General features: G+C 48.1%; 1 protein-coding gene across 3 annotated transcripts in view; it reads right to left on the reverse strand.

Annotated features, from left to right (window-relative positions):
• LOC139057646 (fatty-acid amide hydrolase 2-A-like) overlaps window positions 1-19,055 on the reverse strand; it is a 61,913-nt gene extending 42,858 nt beyond the window's left edge. The window contains exons 1-2 of one of the 3 annotated variants that reach the window (XM_070536250.1): window positions 18,870-19,051; window positions 18,615-18,787 (exon numbers count right to left, since the gene is read on the reverse strand). In XM_070536250.1, the coding sequence (XP_070392351.1) occupies window positions 18,615-18,714 (100 nt within the window). In that variant the 5' untranslated portion in view covers window positions 18,715-18,787; window positions 18,870-19,051. Of the gene's footprint in view, window positions 1-18,614 lie in introns of all 3 variants that reach the window. The other 2 variants (XM_070536248.1, XM_070536249.1) reach the window with 2 other exon arrangements.
• Window positions 19,056-22,065: the final 3,010 nt, after the last annotated feature.

The following is a 22,065-nucleotide window of genomic DNA, read 5'->3' on the forward strand; positions in this document are numbered from 1 at the left end:
ACTTTAGGGCACACATTGAAATTTACGAATCGTAGCCGGTAAGATTCTAAGCCGCATCCACTTGAAATGAATCTCTAGGATGAGACGTACCACTTTTGTGCTTCAATGTATAAAAGACCGTGTTGTTAAAAAAGTAAGTGGAACAACGCATTTTTACGTCGAGTTTGATGGCGTACATCTCCAAACTGGTGTTAGCTTGGAATTTCATTCAAAGTGAATACGCCTTGCAACCTCGACGGCTTAGATTCGCAAATTGCAATATGTGCCGTAAAGTAACTAATTATTGAGTTAATTAGTGAATTTATTTAATTAGTTGCATATGTGTTTCGATTTCTCATGGAATCGCCTATCTGAGTAATCCATTAGAATGACTAGAATAATGCTATCTGCAACAGACGATCTATAAAAAGACCGGAAAACTTAAAAATTATCACACCGTATATTCTGGCAATAAACATTCCTATTCTTTTAGTGAGGTCTGTCCCGATGCATCTTTTTCTGAACTGCTGCGCTCATCATGGGCCGTAAGACAAATGTGTTTTTCAGCAAAATACTTATGCACTATGCTTATAAAGACAAAAATTATCATGCTATACAACAGGCAGGAAATTTTCACAGACCCAACGCATGGACTTTAAAAAATTATGGGGTTTTGCGTGCCAAAACCACTTTCTGATTATGAGGCACGCCGTAGTGGAGGACTCCGGAAATTTCGACCTCCTGGGGATCTTTAATGTGCGCCTAAATCTAAGTACACGGGTGTTTTCGCATTTCGCCTCCATCGAAATGCGGCCGCCATGGTCGGGATTCGATCCCACGACCTCGTGCTCAGCAGCCTAACACCACAGCCACTGAGCAACCACGGCGGGGTGAACGTATGGGCTTATGCCTACTTTAGGCTAGATGGCTGCAATTAGGGTGTTCATGTATCAGCGTTTAAAATCGTACATTGTGCGTAACTTTTGTCTTTCACTTGATAACAGGAATAAAAACCACGATCTGATTATTAGGCGTAGTGAAGGTCTTTCACGTAATTTTCACCACCTGGGTTACTAAACGTTCACCTAAACGTGAGTACACGAGCGTTCTCGCGTTTTGCCCCATTTGTAATCCGGCAACCACGGCCGTGATCGAAACCGCGACCTCGAGCTTGCTTTTGAAACTCGCATAGTATGTCAATGCTAATGTAAGACTATTTCTGGTAACGTGCTCTTTATCATTCTTACCTTCCACACACACGGTTTTTATCTCGATGGAACAACCTTCAGTTACTGGTAACGCTGCCGTATTTATTCACCTTGTTTTGTGCGATATCTTTTCACGGCATCACGCAGCTAAAGCTTTACGGTCAAAAGTTACGTCAGTCTTATAGAAGGACAACTTCTAAAACCTGTATTACATGCATATCCGTCAACTTGGTTTTCTTATTTTTATTTTTATTTTGTTTGCGTAAGCGAAGGCGCGGCAAGAAGGACTAGTTATCTACTGGGCTCGAAATTTATTCTAGTATTGCGTTAGTGTAAGCATTCCATCTCCGTTTTTATCTAAGGTGACATATATATATATATATATATATATATATATATATATATATATATATTACATTGCTCGCAATCGTACATGGAGAGATAATTAGAAATATTCATGCTGCCAGCGAGCCCACAGCCTAAATTCCCGCTGTTCATCATTGCGCGTCTTCTCGTGTTTCGACACAATATGGTGGCGCAACCGCACGTCTCACCACCCTGCACGAAGAAACGTGGCATCGAGGCGCCTAATTGGGAAGCGAATTAAAGCGAGGAGTCCTGTTGCATAGACGCTTTATAGATGATGAGGTTGGTTGGTTCAGACATTGGTTCAGACATTGGTTCAATGCTAATTGCATTACCGTCGACATTCATCGCGAGATAGATTCTGCCATATTTTTTTTTGCTTTCACTTCCGCCACAATACGAATGCAAAACGATCCTGAAATACTGCATATTTAAGATTTTAGTCTGTATTGACATACAAGCAGTCCTGTACCTATTTTACCTAGTGGTACCTACAGGACTACGTAAGTAATGAATGAGATCAACATGTTCACACACTAATTAGACGTGAACATAGTCATGTGCAGTGTCAACTCGCAGAAAACCATAATGTTACGAGCGCGAATCAGAAAGCCAAATTACGGACGTAAATGCGAAGTCAAAATACCCATCCCCAGCGGTGAACTTTCTTGGACCGGCTCGGCCTTATCAGCCGGTAGCTCCGCGGAACGGCGCTTCTGTCAGTTGTCGAAGATGGCGGCTAACCTCCACGACAATGCGAAACGGCATGTGGCCGCAGAACAGTCGACAAGATCCGGTCATTTCATTGGGAGAATCTGGACCACACACCATACAATCTGGGCCTCACTTCTAATGATTTCCACGTTTTCGGTCCGCTGGAGAAGTTCCTGGCAGGAAAGCGATTCACGTTCAACGATGAAGCCGATGACAGCAGTCTGACGGTGGTTCCACAGTCAGCCGGACGAATTCTACCACCAGGTCATCTCAAATTTAGTGCTGCTACGGGACAAATGTCTGAACCGGTGTGGAGACTATCTGGAAAAATAGTGTAAGGTACGTAGAATCATACGTACAGTTGTAATTACGTGTATGTACCCTATTTTGGCCAATAAAAAAGAGGGGCAAAGACTTTCTGATTCGCCCCCGTAAATATATGTATATGAGATGACTTTAGGTTTGGATGTGTCTCATGTGATTTCTGTTGTCAATTGTTGTATAATGCGATACGTCACCTGTGTGTCTGACTTTCTTTTTCGTTCTGGATACCTTTCTTTTGTTCGGTGCCGGCTTTTTAGTTCATTTTCAGTATATTTGTTCTACGTGGAAAAAAATAAGTACCCAGCACCACCTAAAGGCGACAACACTTTCTAAATATCACGTAATAAAAAGAAACCGGATAATTGAAGAAACTTAGATTAGAACGCCTGCAGGTTATTAAAACTAGGTTGCAACGACGTTCACTGATCGCACACCATCCTGCATAAAGATAGTTCGTATCATATTCTGATTATCGATAAAGGTTCAATCGTAGACAGCGTTTTCTTCGGCTTACCCGCCGTGGTTGCTCAGTGGCTATGGTGTTGGGGGGCTGAGCACGAGGTCGTGGGATAAAATCCCGGCCACGGCGGCCGCATATCGATGGGGGGCGAAATGCGAAAACACCCGTGTACTTAGACTTAGGTGCACGTTAAAGAACCCCAGGTGGTCGAAATTCCCGGAGTCCTGCACTACTGCGTGCCTCATAATGAGAAAATGGTTTTGGCACGTAAAACCCCATAATTAAATTTTTTTTGCTTCGGCTTTGCAAAGGCTTCCGATAAGTACGTCACAAACTTCTCATTTTTAAGCTTAGTAAATGAAATCTCGATCCTAACCGGTTCGCATGGCTATAGGTCACTTTCTTTTTAATCGATCACAGTTCATTGCATCTAATAACCACTTTTATTCATTTAGCCCCGCTGAATCTGGCGTTCCTCAACGATCAGTTTTAGACCCTCTCCACTTTCTGAATTACATTAACGACTTACCCAATGAGATCTCTTCTAACATTTAACTCTTTGTCTACGATTGCGTTTCTGACACTGACATTTCTGACACTGCTGGTAGCAATATCCCGACAAATGACATTAACGCAGTCTGTAACTGGTGCGACTTGTGTTTAATGCAACTAAACCCCTCTAAGTGCAAAACCACGCGTGTAACCCGCCATGAACTTCGTGTTGCAACCTATTGTCTTAACAATGCTACCTTACAGATTACATAATCTCTACACTTCCCTGGCCTTTAAACATCGACAGCGTTATCGATAAAGCTAATCGCATGCTAAGTTACATCCGTCGAAACTTCTCGTCTGCTCGGTCATCATTAAAGTTAATTTTATACAACAAGTTAATTAGGAGTAAAATGGGATACGCTCCATCAATTTGGGGCCCGTATGCTGAAACGCTAGCCTTGCCTCACGTACGTGTTCGGAATAATGCCTTGAGCTTCACATTAAGCAAATATAACCGCACGGCAAGCGTAACTACTTTCAAACAACATCCGGTAACTTCCACCACTTTTCGCTGGTCGAAAATACTTTCGCTTAGATCTGTTTCATAGAAAATATACTTCCACAATTAACATCTTCGTAATAATCTTATGTCCCCCCCAACCTAAATCCTCACCTCGCGTTGATCCCCACAACGTGGTTTTGAACACCGCAGTGTCGCACTAGAGCTTGTCAAGACTGTTGTGTTCTCAGGACCTGTCAAGAATGGAACCATCTTCCCTGCGCGATGGTTGCTAGAGAAGACCACGCACATTTCCGCACGGTCATAATCGAAACCATCACTTCGGGCTTCACATGACAAAAGCTGCGTCACTTGCTGGCTTTCTTTATTCTTTATTGTTTGGTAACCTTTTTTTTTTTTGGGGGGGGGGGGGAAGACGACGAAGTCGAAGATTGCGGACGTGCTTCGCATGGGCTCCCGCTTTGAGACCGTTTTTCGGTGGAACTCCCTGTGATGTGGACTTGCTTTTGGTGGGATTGTGGACAGGAAGTTGCCCTCTCCCTGCGGACACCTGATTTCGGCAAGTTTGCCCCCTTTTTAGGGGTTTTTCCACGCTTTTCGTGCTCAACCACCGCGCGGCAAAGTTAGGCCTCATCATTAGGCCGAGCCGCCGCCGATGGCACCGGGCTCCGGGGCGGTGACTTGTGGTTGTGGGCCTCTGTGAGGCTGAAGACAATGGAGTACTCCGTTCAGGGAGAGACTATAACGCCCGAAGAGTTCGAGGCGGGAGAATGGGCCTGTGTTTTGCGGGCTCAAGATAGATTCAAGAAATCTATATACGGGAACCATCCCGAGAGTCGGCCTAGCGAGAAGCAGGCGGGCAGCGACGGGCGCCAGACGCACGGAGCAGAACAAGTCAAGCGCGGGAAAGCGCCGGCGTGGAAGAAACGGGGAACGTTTCTGAAGATGCCACCCAAGGACTTCAAGGTTGTATGCCGACCCAAGAATTAGGACTTGAGTATGGTGACGTCGAGGGAACTCGGATATGCCTTGAGAGCGGCAGCGGAGCTGACGAATGCGACTGCGGCGGAGGAAGACCTGGTGCGGGTCAACGAGACAAATAACACGATGACGGTGAGCACGCCATGTATGCAACGCTGTGGGGCATATGCGAATGTGAAGACGCTCAAGCTGAGCGGTCATGACCTTGAGATTTCGGCGTACGTGGCGGCGCCGGAGAACTCTGTGCGCGGAGTCATTTACAACGCGTACAACGGATGCACACTGGCAGAAGTTCGGGCGGGATTCTTGAAGAGGAATGACGGCATAGAAATTTTGGATGCCAGACCTTTGGGAAAGTCGAAGGCGATTCAGATAACGTTCGGCGGGAAGCATGTTCCCTGGCAGGTTATTTACTGGAACTGTTTGTACGCGGTGATTCCGTACAGAGAGTTAGTCGCGACCTGCTATAACTGCAGACGAGTGGGACATCGGGCGGACGTTTGTTATCGTCCCAAGACTAATCTGTGTCGCCGTTGCGGAAAGGATCATCCTGCGCCACCGGAAGGAGAGCCGCTGACCTGCACTCCGGACTGCATCCTGTGCCATGGGGCGCACAACACGGGTAGCCGGAACTGCAAGTTTCGTCTAGCCCGTAAGCAGCCGACGGGCCTGCAGCAGGGAAGTGAGGACAATGGCCAAACTGACAAGGAGGAGCGGCGCTCGAGGCCCAGGAAGCGGTCATCCAGCGGTGCGAGAGACGATAACAAGAGCAGGGACCGGTCCACTTCCTTCCCACCACTGCCCGGACCCGAGCGTGGCAAAGGAGAACAGGGTTCCAGTCATGGAAGAAGTCCCAGTGCCACGAGAAAAAAGGTGAGCTGGCCCTACGTGGCCTACCAGAGTGAGACTGCTCGAGAGAAGGAGCTACAAAGGCAGGTGCAGCAGCAGGCTGAGACGATTAAAAAGATGGAAGTCAGGATGGCAGAGATGGAACGCGCGCTTAAAAGCGACAAAGGACAAAGGGTACAGACGCCGGTGGTCCAGGCCCCACTGAAAGCGGCACAGGCGACTGCTTCTCGCGAGAGCGAGAGCACAGCTATGGAGGTGGAGAATCGGGGGAAGCTTAAGAGGCCGCCATCGGCGGATGAGGGAGCTAATGCAAAAAGAGTGGCAGAAACTTCAACGGCGGACACGCCGCAGCCAGTCGTTAAAGTCAGTAGTCTTAGGGGGGAAATGTCTGCCCTTGCGGACAGAACAGGAAAACTGGAGGAAAGACAGGATAGGTTGGAAGCTCGGGTCGACAGGATCGAAGCCAGACTAGACAAGATTGAGGAGCGTCTTGACGCCTTCACCAGTGACATGCGGGCTTTCCAAACACAGGTTACGGGCATGTTTCAACAGCTCAATGCTACGCTACAGGCTAGATTGCCTCCCGTAGTCGGCCTAGCGCCGATGTTAGTGAACCTAGTGCCTAATCATGGCCCCTCGCCAGCAAATTGAGGTTTGGCAGTGGAACTGCAGGGGCTTCCGTCGCAAGCGGGGGAACCTGCAATTGCACATACAAAATCTGGATAGGTTGGTTGGTTAGTTTGGGTTTAATGGCACAAAGGCAACTAAGGCCATGCTGCGCCAGACACAAGACAAAATGAAATGCAACGTTAGAGTAGGTAAACCTGTATTATGTTATAATTGGTGTAAATAGCCACTTTTTTCTAAAAAGTCGAACAAGTTAGCAAATGGCACTAGGGGGTCGTCTGCTAGTAATAGGGCAGGGTGTAATGGAGTGTGCAAATTATATAGGCTGTGTAAAAGCCTCCGTCTCAGTATGTCGATGTGTGGACATGTTATTAGGATGTGTATGACTGCGAGAGGTTCAAGGCATTTTTCGCATGTTGGCGGGTTTTCTTTTCGGAGGAGGAAATTGTGCGTCAAATGTGTGTGTCCAATTCGCAGTCGAGACAAGATCACCTCGTAGAACCGTTGTTGGTGACTGCATGATTTCCACTCGCTTATTACAGGTTTAATAAGATGCAGCTTGTTTTCTGTACAATGGTCCCATTCGTGTTGCCACTTTGACGTTAAGGCCTTCCTAATGGCACGGATACCATCTTTATATGGAAGTGCTGTGCTTATTATGTCTTTGTGCGCTGCCATTGAAGCGCATCTATCCGCCGCTTCGTTGCCCGGTATACCAACATGACTTGGTACCCAGCAAAACCTAATTGACCTGCCGTATTTGTTTATTGTTATCATGTTTAGGATATCCCCTATGAGGGGTTCACATTCGGATTTCAGGTGAAGAGCCTTCAGCGTGCTCAACGAGTCAGTGTATATGATTGTGTTTTCGTATTTTTCAGCGATGATCTTTTTCACCACAGTCCATAATGCATAGACTTCAGCTGTGTAGACAGAGGCGTGCTGTGGCAAACGAATACTTACTTCCCAATGTTCTGTCGCGGGCCCCACACCCACGTGTTTTTTTTGTTTTAGAGCCATCAGTGTAAAATTCTGTGTAATTTTCATATTTGTCCTGCAGAAAGCGGAATTCTTGTATAACGTGTTCGTGTGGGGTGTCGTTTTTCTTTAAATGTGTCAATGTCCAATCACACACCTGTGCGAAAACGTGCCACGGCGGCAAACGCTGTGGTTTTCTCGCAACCTGAAGGACTTCGCGAGGAATGTTATAATCGCGAATATATTCCTCATATGGTAGGACAAGTGGCTTAATCGTGTTTGGTTTGTTTGTATAGTGTAAACGTGAGTTACACTGTGTGACAATGTTGAAACATATGTGTTGTGGTGAGGACTGGATTCTGAGTACGTAAGAGAAAGTTAGTAGCGCTCTACGCTGCTGTACAGGAGGTTCATTACAGTCAACATACAAACTCTGGACAGGCGATGTTCTGTAAGCGCCACTTGCCAGTCGCAGTCCAAGGTTGTGAACTGGATCAAGTCGACGGACGTAGGACTGTCTAGCTGAACCGTATACAATGCTGCCATAATCTAATATGCTGCGCACCAAAGTACGGTAGATGCGTAGCAGGCATTCACGGTCAGAGCCCCAGCGCTTCCGGGACAGGACTTTGAGGATGTTAAGTGCATTGTTTGCTTTTATTTTAAGGCTCTTTATGTGTGCCAAGAAGTTTAACTTTTTATCAAACAGAACACCCAGAAACTTGTGTTCTTGTTTTACTGGTAATGTGGCTTGTTGTAGCTTAAGGGTGGGTTCTGGTTGTAGGCCTCTTTTTTGTGTAAATACAACACTAATAGTTTTTTCGCTTGAGAAACGAAAACCATTTTCACACGCCCACTGTGTTAATTTGTTTAATGTAATTTGAATTTGCCGCTCGCAGGAATTCAGGTTGGATGCACGACACGCAATTTGTAGATCATCCACATATAATGAATGCATTATAGAGGATGGGATTACCTTATTGACCGAGTTCATTTTCACCACAAACAATGTTGTGCTCAATACGCATCCTTGTGGCACACCATTTTCCTGGGTTAATACACGTGACAGCGCCGTTCCTAAACGTACCTGGAAAGTTCGGTCTGACATGAAATCGGCTAGACATTTAAGCATTCTACCTCGGATTCCTAAATCTGCCAAGTCCTTTAATATACCAAACCTCCATGTTGTGTCATATGCCTTTTCTAAGCAAAGAAAACAGTGAGACAATGTTGTTTATGTAGAAAGGCAGCACGTATCTCGTCTTCTAGCCGGACTAGGTGATCTGTTGTGGAGCAACCTTTCTTGTATCCACACTGATGGTTATCAAGCATGTTCTCTGTATCAAGGACGTATGTTAATCTTATGTTGACCATGGTTTCATAGGATTTTGCCAGGCAACTTGTGAGTGCTATCGGTCTATAGCTGGTTGCTGTTGTAGGAGGTTTTCCAGCTTTCAAGAAAGGGATAATGATGGCTTTCCTCCACTCTTTTGGCAATTTTCCCGTTTCCCAGATTTTATTAAAAAACGAAGCAAGGTTTCAACTGCTTTAGGAGATAAATGAGCGAGCATCGCGTAATGTACTCTGTCCGGACCAGGTGCTGTTTTTTTGCCAGTAGTAAGCACTCTATTGATTTCTGGAAGTGTTAAAGCGGCATTATACTGGGTTTCTGAACTACCTGTGGTCGGAAGCTTTAGTTTTTCTGCCAGCTGTTTATGTTTTAGAAATTCTGCAGAGTAGTTTACTGAGCTTGATATATCATGAAAGTGCTGCCCTAATATGTCTGCTTGTTCTACTAAATTTGTTTGCGTGTCTAGGGGTGAAAGTATGGGTATCGTGTAAGGAGCGTAGTCGCCTCTAAACTTACGAACCGGATCCCACATTCGTTTGGAAGTTATCGAGCTATTTATTGAGGAGACATAATTTTTCCAGGACTGTCTTTCGGCTTGTCTGCGTGTGTACCTGGCTTTCGCTTTTGCTTTTTTGAATGAGAGTAGATTGTCTTGTGTTGGATATCGCCGAAAGATACCCCACGCTTTGTTTTGTAGTTTTTTTGTTTGCGTACAATCCTTCGTCCACCAGGGTTTTAGGTTTTTTCTTAGGAAGCCAGACGATTGTGGGATTGTTTCTGCTGCGGCAGCAAGTATACAGGCGGTGATCTTATCATTCATTTCATCTACGGTTAGCTCATCTCGTATGTTGTCCAGAGTGGCCTTTTCAGTAAAGAGAGGCCAGTCTGCCAGATGGAGTTTCCAGCGGGGTGGCCTCAGTGGGATGGTAGGAGAAGGAGATGTTCTTTTAATGACAGCAGGCACATGGTCGCTACCATAGGGGTTATCAATAACACTCCACTGAATATCTCCGAAAAGAGAGGGAGAGCACAGTGCCAGATCTAGGCAACTCATTGTTCCTGTGCTTGGGCAGTAGTAAGTTGCCGCACCGGTGTTTAAAAGGCATATGTCGTTTGTTAGGATAAAATCTTCAAGTGTTTGACCCCTGGTGTCAGTTGTTTTGCTACCCCACAACGTGTTATGTGCGTTAAAATCACCGCCTATTAAAAATGGTTCAGGTAGCTGGTCTAAAATTAACTCCAGGTCATGTATGGTAAAATTTGAACGCGGCGGAATGTATACGGAACAAATGGTGATGGTTTTAGGAGCTAAAATGGTGACAGCAACAGCTTCTATGTGACTGTTAATAGGGACTTCTCTGGCTGCAATACCGCCCTGCAGAACAATGGCTACACCACCTGACAGCCGGCTCGTCTGCGTACGGTCTCGCCGTACAACAGTGAAACCTTTTAAAATGTTTTTGTGTTTTTCGCCTAGGTTTGTTTTCTGTAGGCACAGGGCCACAGGAGAGAAGTTTATTAACATGTCTTTGATGTCACCCAAGTTATTTAAGAGACCTCTACAATTCCATTGGATCATAAAAGCCATTATAAAATTGAAAGGTAAAAAATGATATTAACAAGTGAGTAGGAGATGAGAAAGATGTTAGGTGACATGGATCTGAAGAAAATAGATACAATGGAGCGATAACCCATTAGGTTATCGCCTTGTTATTTAGGGTTCTTATTGGGAGTTTATCCCTCTTTAAGCGCTCCAGAGAGCGCTTGTCCTTAGGTGTTGATGACACCGGGGTTTTTGCGTCGACCTCCATCGCTCTCTCTGAGGCGCTGGAGGACCGAGAGTTTGGCGCCGAGACACGTGTCTCGGGCCTTGGTGTTCGCTTGATCTTAGGGCCCTGCGGGACTGGTGTCTGCAGGGCCTGCGAAGATGATGGAGCAGGACTGGCTGCTACCACCAAGGGGGCGGGAGGCGTCACTACGAGACCACTGTGCGTGGGCTCGCAGGACTCCTCAGGCCTCTGTGACGATGCCCCCACCTTCGTCACATCGGCATAACTGCGTCGCGAAAGGTACGACAGTCGTTTTCGGGCTTCAAAGAATGAAATTTTTGCTTTTACAGTTAGGGCAATGATTTCCTTTTCCTTTTTCCAGCATGGGCAAGACCGCGAGTAAGCTGGATGATCTCCTTTACAGTTAACACAATGTGGCGAAGAGGTGCAGTTGTCAGATTGGTGATCATTTGAGCTGCATTTAGCACAGGTTGCTTGGCCTCGGCATGCATGTGAGGCATGACCAAACCTTTGACACTTGAAACAGCGTCTGGGGTTCGGGATATAGGGTCTTACATTGACTTCAACATAACCTGCATAGAGTGAGGTAGGCATTACGCTTGTTCCGAAGGTGAGTATAACATGCTTGGTGGGGATTTCTTGGTCGTTTCTGCGGATTACTATTCTTTGTACTTTTGTTACATTTTGTTCTTGGAAACCCTCAAGGAGTTCCTCATCGCTCAATCCAATAACGTCTTCTTCAGATATCACTCCCCGGCTTGTGTTCAGTGTTCTATGTGGTGAAACTGCCACTGTGGCGTCACCAATACTGGTAAGGTCAGTGAGCTTCTCTGCTTGGTCTTTATCATTCAGTTCTAGGAGGAGGTCGCCACTAGACATTTTGGAGGCTTTGTACGTCGGTCCGATTTTTTCTTTCAAGCATTTGGCTACAAGGAATGGTGAGAGTTTTCTTACTGGCATGTTACTTTCGCTATGTACTACATAGTACTTGGGGAAGGATGGAGCGTTGCTCCGAAAGGAGAAATGGAATGGTACTTCGGTGCGGCATCTTTTCAGACGCCGATCATAGACGACAGAGGTTTGTGCTGCCATAGAAAATGAGTATGTTCGGCAACAGCGCCGACCGCCCACCACGGAGCCCAACGAGGGGAGGCGGCAGAGCTTGTGTACAAGCCTGCACGACGCCAGCCGTACGCCGTCGCTATAACCAAATATGGTGTACCCAAGGTAGGATATCCACACAAGGTTAACCCTTGCCGCCATGGAGAAAGGAAGTAAATGGAAGAGAGAAGAAGACAGGAAAGATCAAAAAGTAAGAGATAAAGGCGAAGGTTTTGGAGAGAGAGAGACAGGAAGAGGCGACTAACGATTTCCCCCGGGTGGGTCAGTCCGGGGGTGCCGTCTATGTGAAGCAGAGGCCAAAGGGGTGTGTTGCCTCCGCCGGGGGGCCTTAAAGGTCCAAACACCCAGCATCGGCTCAACCCCCAGGATCCCCTTTTCCCCAGACACGGCTAAGCCGCGCACGGCTACACGCGGGAGGGTCCAACCCTCGTGTGCTCGGGTACGTGGTGGCGCAACACACCAAACGCCTGCTTGCGCAGACGCCCCTGCGGGGCAAAATCTGGATAGTAAGCCTGACATTATAGCTTTGCAAGAGGCTAGTGGCTGGGTGAAATTACCGGGATTTAAGGCATTTACACCGCCAGAGATTGATCGGGGGGTTGTATCGAGCGTCTTCACGGCCGTGCTAGTCCATCGCAACGCCACGGCGATTCAGCGTACCATAGATAGCAGCAGAGAGGACTACGTCCTGCTAGAGGTCCTGCCCAAAAGAAAGGACGATAAGAGTCTCTTTGTACTTAATGTATATTCTTCTCCTAAAGATAAAGGGCTGAGCTTGCCAGACCTCTTGATAAAGACGCAACGGCTAGCGGCTAGGGCACAACTCATCGTGGTTGGAGATTTCAACGCGCCTCATCCGGAGTGGGGCTACATCCGAGCCACTCCAAAGGGAAATAGGCTTTGGCGGGTAGCTCAGGACCTACAATGGACAACCTTGAGCAACCCGCTAGATCATACGAGGATAGGCAACAGCGTTTGCACAGACACCTCTCCGGACCTCACATTTGTTAAAGGTATTAAGGATGCAAAGTGGGTAAACACGGGACAGCCACTGGGCAGTGATCACTATATCCTTTCCACGGTATTTAGTGCTGCTAAGCACAAAGACAGGGTAAAAGGAACTAGAGTGACGGATTGGGACAGATTTCGGAAAGTCAGGAAAGACACAGTGAGCGGGGAAATCGAGGACTTGGGAGCCTGGGTTGAGGCGCTCAAGCAGAACGTGAAGGGTACCACAGAAGAGGTTCCGACGGTGGAGGAAGGTTTTACGGCGGACTCTAGACTGTTACACATGTGGGAAGCGCATGCGAGTCTCCTTCGGAGGTGGAAGAAACAAAAGCATAATGGGGTCCTCCGTAGGAAGGTGGCCAAGCTAGAACGAGAAATTGAAACCTACACGTTGGGCTTGCAGTGCAAACAATGGGGGCATATTTGTGACAGGATGAATGGGCAATTCGGATGCAAAAAAACATGGCAGTTGTTGAGGCACCTTTTAGATCCGGCGGCAACCAAATCGGTACAGAAGGGTCAAATGGCTAGGTTAGTTCATCAGTATCAAGGCCTGACTGGGGAGTTCATTCAAGAACTCCGAAGTCGTTACATAAACGGCGAGGCGGGCGGTTTCTTGCCGGATTACTCGGGAGAGGAAAACCTCGAATTAGATGCGGACTTTATGGTGGCGGAGGTGGAGTTTGCAATGGGGCAGCTTCGTACTACGTCGGCAGCGGGTCCGGACGGGGTTACTAATAAAATGCTGAGGAACCTGGATTTCAAGTCAGTGGGGGCGCTCATGAACTTGATGAACAAATACTGGGCGGCCGGGGAGATCCCGGCAGAGTGGAAGCATGCTAAGATTACATTTATTCCTAAACCAGGGAAGAACATCTGTATTGAGAATCTTCGACCCATCTCGCTGACGTCCTGCTTGGCCAAATTGATGGAGCATGTGGTCCTCAACAGGCTTCAGGGTTATGTGGAGGACAAGGAGTTGATACCTAAAACGATGATTGGCTTCAGGGCTAATTTATCAACGCAGGACGTCATGATACAGCTCAAAAAGGACGTGGTTGATCCTGGGTACGGCACGGGCACCAAGGCTATCTTGGGGCTCGACCTCACAAAGGCCTTTGACAATGTCACCCATGAGGCAATATTCAGGAACCTATCGGACATAGGACCGGGGGGTAGAACCTTCCGATACATCAGATCATTTCTGGAGGATAGGACTGCGGAGATTGTAGTCGGAGAATTTAAATAGGATCCTTTCCCATTGGGGGGCAGGGGGACACCACAAGGGTCGGTTTTATCACCGTTCTTGTTTAATCTCGCCTTGATCAAGATACCGCCCAGGCTGGCAATGATATCGGGACTTAAACATACATTTTATGCGGATGACATTACTATATGGGTAACAAGGGGAAGCGACGCACAATTGGAGGAAACTTTACAACAGGCAGTGGATATTGTGGAGGAGCTAGCGGGGGAGGCAGGACTCTCGTGCTCTCAGCCCAAGTCCGAGCTTTTTGTGCTTAGGCATGAACCAAGAGGGATACATGCGAGGCCCTATGTGCCGCCACCACCGCTGAAGGTGAAAGTGGGGGGTGCGCCGGTCGCTGAGGTCCAAACGATCAGGATCCTGGGGCTGTATCTGCAGACCAACAGGAAGAATAGGGAGGCCTTGGAAAGGCTCAAAAATACTGTCAATGCTACCGTGAGACTTATCAGGAGAATCGCCAATCGTAAACAAGGCGTCAAGGAAAAGGACTTGTGTAAGCTGGTACAGGCGTTTGTGCTCAGTAGAGTAGTGTATGCGACGCCTTATATGAAGATGGACGCGACGGAGAAAGGCAAGGTGGAGGCTATGATTAGACAGGCGTATAAGGCGGCCCTTGGGTTGCCTAACAATACCTCTACCGAAAGGCTGCTGGGATTAGGGGTGCACAACACCTTGGAAGAACTGCGGGAGGCACACTTGGCGATGCAACTCAGTAGACTTTCCAAAACGAAAGTAGGGAGGGATATATTGGAAGGGATCGGCATTGGAGTTGATCCTCCAGCTGGGGACATGAAAATTTAGGTGAAGCGAGAAATACACAAGGGCTTGTACATAAAACCTTTACCTAAAAATATGCATCCGATACATCACGAGAACCGCAGGAAGGCAAGAGCCAGAGCTTTACATGCTAGGTACGGGAAGTACAACGGGGCAGTCTACGTAGATGTCGCCGAGTATAAGAACAAGGACGCATTTGCAGTTGCGATGGTGGACGGGCGGGGACGCTTAGTCACCTCTGGAGCAGTCAAAACCCGCTCCTCAGAAACTGCAGAGGAGGCGGCGATAGCGCTAGCTATAGGTAATACTGAAGCTGACCTGATTTTCAGCGACTCTAAAACAGCCATCCGAAATTTGGCGAGGGGCAGAATCTCTGTCACAGCGGCAGGATTACTAAATCGGGCCACGGGGCGAGGGACTACGGAGGTGGAAATTGTCTGGGTACCGGCCCACTCTGGGAACCCTGGGAACGAGGCGGCTCACATGAATGCTCGAGGTTTCGTCAGCCGAGCAGGTGAGCCGGACGTTCCAGGGAGGTCCACGAGAGATGGGCTGGTGTCCTTTCACGACATTACTAACCATTACAAACTTGAGCGGAGAATTTACCCTCCACCGGACAAGCAATTGGTGAAGGCGCAGGAAAGCGTCTGGCGAAGATTGCAGACGAGATCTTTCTATAACCCATACGTGTTAAACAAAATCTATCCGGACGTTCAGCCGGAATGCAAATGGTGCCAGGAACTGGCCACCTATGACCACATATTATGGAGCTGTAGCATAGCGCCACCACCGGCGGATATTATGCGTGATCCTTCTCTCGAGCAGTGGGAGGCCGTGTTGGTTAGCTCAGACCCGGTCGTCCAGACCAGGGCCGTGGAGTGGGCCACCCAGGTCGCCGTCAGCCATGAGCTGATGGCCATCTAGCGCGGAATCGTCCGCACATGCGTTCTGACGAAAATAAAGTTTTTCCATCCATCCATCCATCCATGGTAACCTTTTTTTTCTTTACCCCACTCCCTTCTGTAATACCTTTGGGGTCTTGATGGTATAACAAATAAAAGGGGAAAATAACGCAAGTGCAGCGATGATTTAGGCATCAATGGAACATGCAGGGTTTCTTTTGCCACGGCGATCGTCTACTACTCATTCATCACCAAACCAAAGTACATCAGAGGATGTGAAACTACGGAGTGAAAACGCCTGCATGCGCACAGCTATTATCATTGCACTAACACACGAGGCCATTGGCGCGTGATAATCAATTCGCGACGAAAAGGTAATGGCCAAAGTATAATATATGAAAATTCAACTCAGGGCATGCTCATCTGTATATGAAGGGCAGTTATTACGTCTAAGTTTACACATGCGTAGTAACCAACAAAATACAAGGGTAGCAGCTTCTTTTGAAAATTTTCAGCATATTGAATTGTTCTCACAGCTCTGAGATTGTCTATGTATCTGCCGAGTTTTGTATTCTCATTAGAAACTTTTTATCAACTGTAAAGGCGTTTATTAGTCACCGGAGTTTGGGCGCGACCGTTGGATCAGGGCACTGACTTCCAGCACGAGCGGCGTTACCAGAGCAAAAGCGCTAGAGAGATTCACCCACTAGAAAGTGCTGGAGAGGATGGCCCACTATGGCGTACCTTTTCTTCGCTACATTTACCCCCAGGAACAAAAACGGAGCCGTCCGGCGACCTAACAGCTGCTCTCTATGAGTGAATCATAGCACGGCTTGAGGCGCTCGACGTTCACAATGTCTCGTCCACGACGGCGCATGTCCGAAGACGGTTCAACGGGTTCGATCACGCACGTAGTTGACGGGGGATGAGCGTCCGTCGACACGGTAGGGCCCTTCATACTTGGGTAGTAGTTTTGAAGATAGACCAGATGCAGCGGAAGGAACCGAGAGCCACACAGGGGCTCCAGGAAGGAGAGTGGGCACAGAGGTTGTGTCACCACTAGTGCTCTTCTGGCGCCCTTGGTAGTTGGAGGTAAAGGCCCGAACGAAATCGCAGCACTCTTCAGCATCTCTTGCCGTGGCAGGAATGGGCATACATCAAGGTGTATCCGGGCGGTATGGTAGAATTGTGTCGATGGTATGCGACGGGTGCCCTCCGCATACAGTAAGAAAAAGGGTGAAAAGCCTGTGGCGCTCTGAGTAGCGGTGTTGTACGCTGTTATGCCATACTACGAGCACCACGTGGCAACCACGAGGCGAAGGGAGCTGCCATACTACATGCACCACATGGCTACCACGAGGCGACGGAAGCTCCCACTTCTCCGCGACGAATCAAGAATTCGACACGGGAGACGACTTCGAGAAGCGTCCAGCCATCTCCGCGGCGCCAAGCCCTCTCCGCGACGAATCAAGAATTCGACGCGGGCGACGTCATCACCCTGCCCCGCCTGGTTCCTGCCGACGACGGGTCGCCGAAGTGATTTGTGGGAGAACCGGCCCATTGTAGAGCACAGAGAGTCGCTTCCATCCCCCCAGTCGGTGTGATGCGCTCTTACTGCTACCTTTATGCTATCATCCACTATCTGTACATATTGTATAAAGTTCTTCCTTTCTTCTTCGTCTGCGGAAAGAGTCGGTCTTTCGTCCTCCACCCCGAAATCACAACAACGCGTAGTTCACGAAGGGCAGAACTATGTCCCTATTCGAACGGTTGGAGGCGACGTACATGGCAAGCATGTCGCCGAGTGTACGTTTGAAGCGCTCCGTAAGGCCATTGGTTTGAGGATGGTACGCCGTGGTTATACGATGAACAACCACGGTGGCACGGTGGCACTCCTTTAGAATGGATTCAACTACTTCCGAGAGGAAGACACGTCCGCCATCACTGAGCGGTTCCTGAGGTTGCCCATGACGCCTGAATCGATGATGCAGGAAGGAGGCGACATCGCGCGCTGTATAGCTGAGGGAGGGCAGTAGTTTCGACGTTGAGGTGGTCAACTTCCACAATGGCCCAGCGGTTTCCAGCCGATGTCAGCGAAAAGGGCCGATACAAATTGATGCCGACGTGCCCAAACGGCCGGGTAGGGCGAGAAAAAGGTTGCAAAATGGCTGGTGAGAGACGGGGTGAAGATTTACGGCGCTGACAATCGGGCCAAGAGCGAATGAACTTCTAAACGTAGCTGTACACCCTTGCAATTTTTTAACACTAACGCGCGAGCGCCGACCAGACGACGTGTCAGTGGCCTTGCGGCAGTGAGGGGCACTCCTGAAGCGAACAGTGCAGCAGTGCACATTCGAACTAGAGTTCGCCTTGCACGACCGCACGTAAAGTTGCCAATCCCGCCGTCCCTGGCCACTATACAAGGCCGCGGAGACGCCTCGCCATCGACGCTTGCGTGCTATTGTTAAAAAATTGCAAGGATGTGCATCCCTCGCCAGCAGTGCCGCTGTCGAATGCTCAGGCAAGTTTTGAATATTCCCGAGTGTGCACACTGTGGATCGGCGTGGAAAGCTGCGCATATCTCGCAACGCTGACAGCGAGGTTCTACTAACAACCAGTGGCGCCCGTCGGTGTTATAATTGCATCGATAAGTAAGGTTTCGCGAATGGCGAAATGGCGTGCTTGACGACACAACGAGCTTTACGTATGCGTCGTTGTTACCTTTTAGTGCGTTTATGAGCGCCTACTCTAACGACACAAGTAGCTACACAAGTCTGAGCTACTTGTGTATGCCGCTCAGGCAACAATTGTCGAATCCGGAAAGTGCCGCCCTTCTGCAGTGATAGCGTTAGATTTGCATAGACGCGTTTCGCGAGACGTTGAAAGGTTACTTCACCTTGCCATTTCTGATGTCGGCCGCAAGAGATGTAGCAGAACGCAGCAGAAGCTTGTCGGTGGCAACTGGCAATGGCAGAGGCTTTTTCCAGAAGAACCATAGCGCAAACACCAGCCTGGCCACAGTGCACCACAAGTACACGCCCAACTCCAACAGCAGCTCACGGCAGGTTCCTAGGATGGAATCCATTGCACGAGGGACGCTGTGTCAGAGTTTGCCAGCGTACACAAGTATACCGCTTATCGCTGCACGTACGCGTTGAAGACGCTTCGCGCTATCTCGCTTCAGACGGGTCTGGGCAGTGTATACCTTCGTATCAGCTGCTCTGCATAGCGCAGTCAAAAATAGCGGACAACAGACTGCACAGCGATCGCCGAGCCTTAGGACGGTTGCCGGAGGGAGTACAGAGCGTTTCTAGCTTATCCGAAAGGGCGGAGTGTTTATGTTTCAGGGAGGGTTTCAGTGTTGCGAATGTGCGCGTGGATAGCCACGGTCGCTTTATTATCACGTACACCCGTGAGCAGAAGTATACAGACGAAGGATAGCGCGATAAAACCGATTTTTTCCTCTGCCTGTGAAAACAACTTGGAATTGAAAGCAGCAATCCAAACTTGGCATTGCGAACTTTCCATTGTACTCGTCAATTTCAGTTTATGCACATTAATTACAAAGAAATTCATTTTCTTTGTAATTAATGTAAGAATGTCCGCGTTGACCGTGCGGACAGCTGCACCATGTGTAGAAAGGTGGTGGTATGGAAGGTGCGGGGACCACGGCGGCGCTTGTGTCGGTGTAGTGTGGTGCCGTATGAAAAAAAAAAAAAGATGCATGATTTCATAATCTACACAGCCCATGTATGCAGCCTCTGAGCAGATTCGCTGACAATCCGTCCCCGCATGAATGTTGCGGCCCGGCCAATATTATGTTACACTTCCATTAAACTTTCAGTCGTGAGTTTGCGCTTCTGTAGTCGTGTTTCCTTGGCGATCCATCTGATTTCTCCTCCCTGTAAGTTACCATCGAGCTGTACGGATTCGTCTTACATGTTCCACATATTATGGAAACGTCGATGAAGTATTTTCTCGCCTTCGTGAATTTGATCAGTTTCCTTCTTCCTTCTCGTGTAACTGGGGAGAAATATTCTCGTATAAAAAACCTAGACTCATTCCACTGATAAAATACGTTATTTATCCTTATAGAAGGTCAAATTCAATATGATGGGCCTCTCTTTGTTATCGGCATACTTGCCTAATGTGTGCACCCTTTCTAAGTGAATGCCCGATAGGCTTATGTCAAGTTTTTGAAAGCAGAAATGAACAATTTTCTGCTCGGACGCAGCCGAGTCCTTTCTTTCATTGTCCGCTATGTTAAAGAAGAGTAGGCTTGACCGTCACATTGTATTCTGTGTCACCGCACCGTGAAGAAAGTATGGCCAATCGAAAAGATAGCTCGCACACGATATGAGCACTAGCTGTGATATCAGCCGAGCTTTCCGACGCGGGAGTATTGACCAGGGTGGCAATCTTTGCGTTCGGCGCAGCTTCATTTCACCTTCAGCGACCTCCTCTTTTTGTTTAGAATTTTTTTAGTTCGAACAGTAACGTTACCGAGCTCCTCTTTCAACTCGTGAAGCTCGTTTATAACTGCCACATTACTGGCCGGGGCCCTAGTTAGTTCAGAAAGCAAGTGTGAGTGCGCGTATTCTAATTCCTAATTGCCTCTATTGCAATAACAAAAGCTTCTACTTGAGCCTTATACCGGTGTCAAACGTACACTTCTGAACGCGATCGTAGCCGATCCGGATCGGATTTCTTGATCGCGGTCAACAATGGACGCTGCTACATGGTCCGATTATCCGGACCGAGTTATCATCGCGTGCTGATTGTCGGCAAATCTCAGAGCTGCATAATGCCAATTCAGATGCGCAAAATATGGTTAAATTGGGACACCAATTCAATTTTACAGCTTACTATTGCTTTTAAAAAAGTTTTCAAAGGTTTATTATTATTATTATTATTATTATTATTATTATTATTATTATTATTGAGGTGCATGCATTTTTTGTTTTTAGACATTTCAGAAAACTACGTTAAAGGGCGCAGACGTCAGCCTACGATCGTGATTAAGAGGCTGACCATGATTCTCGAAAAGCGATCGTCCGGATCCGGACCTCGCAAGATTGCGTTCTCAAATGAGCGTGTAGCAACCCTCGATCCGGATCAAGCTCAATCCGGATTGGCTCCGATCGCGATTAGAAGTGTACCTTTGACACCGGTATTAGTCATTCGTCTAGGATTTCTTTCAGCGTTTCCCGACGGCATCATTTTTATTGCAGACATTGTATAGCACATTTCCGGCACAAGGGCCAAAAACTGCTAATGTACCGTAGCGGTACGTGTTGCCCGAGCCAGTAAGCAGCCGCAGCCTGCGGTGCCAACGCCGCATGCCACCGACGTCCTGTGCGACCAGAGACCAAGGAAGCAACAGCGGCCACCAAGGCAGGCCAGCGTAGCGGTACGTGCTCCCCTAGTGCTGGCTCGACCACCGTGCGCCGGCTTCCGAGCGCGAGAGCGACGATGACGTGGCGTCGCAGCGATGCCCTTTCCCCTCACGCAATACCTGGCGCGCTATCGTGGCAGAACGCGTACCCTTCCGCTCGCTCTGCTCTGTCGCAGCCAATGGTACTTTAGGTGCCGTTTCGCTTCTGCAGACTATACAGACGCCGGCTTTTTCGCTCAATGGGTCCTTTGACGATGTCGCATCAACACGCATGAAGATACAAAGTAGAAAAGGAAAACAAGGGCGGCATTGCCACATATCTGAGTGGTACTTATAACTCCATCAAACAACATCACGTAAGCATCATGAGAGGATGATTAGATTGCGTAAATTAACTCAACAGAACAAAGGGGAACAAAGGGGAACAACCCATCGCAAAACGCAGTGATCGGGATAATATACGCAACATCTTTCTAAGAATGGCCTTATGAGTATTGTAGCGAAGAAGACTGGCGCGCCCTACGGACGCACTATCATCACCGGCCCGCCGACGAAGAGGGTCTCGCGCTAGTCTTCTTCTCTAGAGCTACAGAGCACGAGCCCCTCTTCGTCGGCGGGCCGGTGATGATAGTGCGTCCGTAGGGCGCGCCAGTCTTCATCGCTGCAGTATATACAGGGTGCGTTTTTTACAATACATATTTTTATAACAAGCTATTAGTGCATTGAACATGGGGTTTTGCAGACAAGCTCCTATGTAAGTCGGACATGCTTTGCCGCTATTAACGTGAGCTTCAGAAATGTAATAAATTAAAGCTTACTAACTAACTTTTTAGTAGATCCTAAGGGGCAATAGTAGAACTGACGAATTCAAAGGCAGTCACATTTTATGCACCCTCAATTTCAGAAAAAAATTATTGAAAATCGCACCTAATTCAATATATTTATCAACGAA

This window comes from Dermacentor albipictus, chromosome 3, assembly GCF_038994185.2.
Source record: "Dermacentor albipictus isolate Rhodes 1998 colony chromosome 3, USDA_Dalb.pri_finalv2, whole genome shotgun sequence".
In the NCBI taxonomy this organism is placed as follows: Eukaryota; Metazoa; Arthropoda; class Arachnida; order Ixodida; family Ixodidae; genus Dermacentor; species Dermacentor albipictus.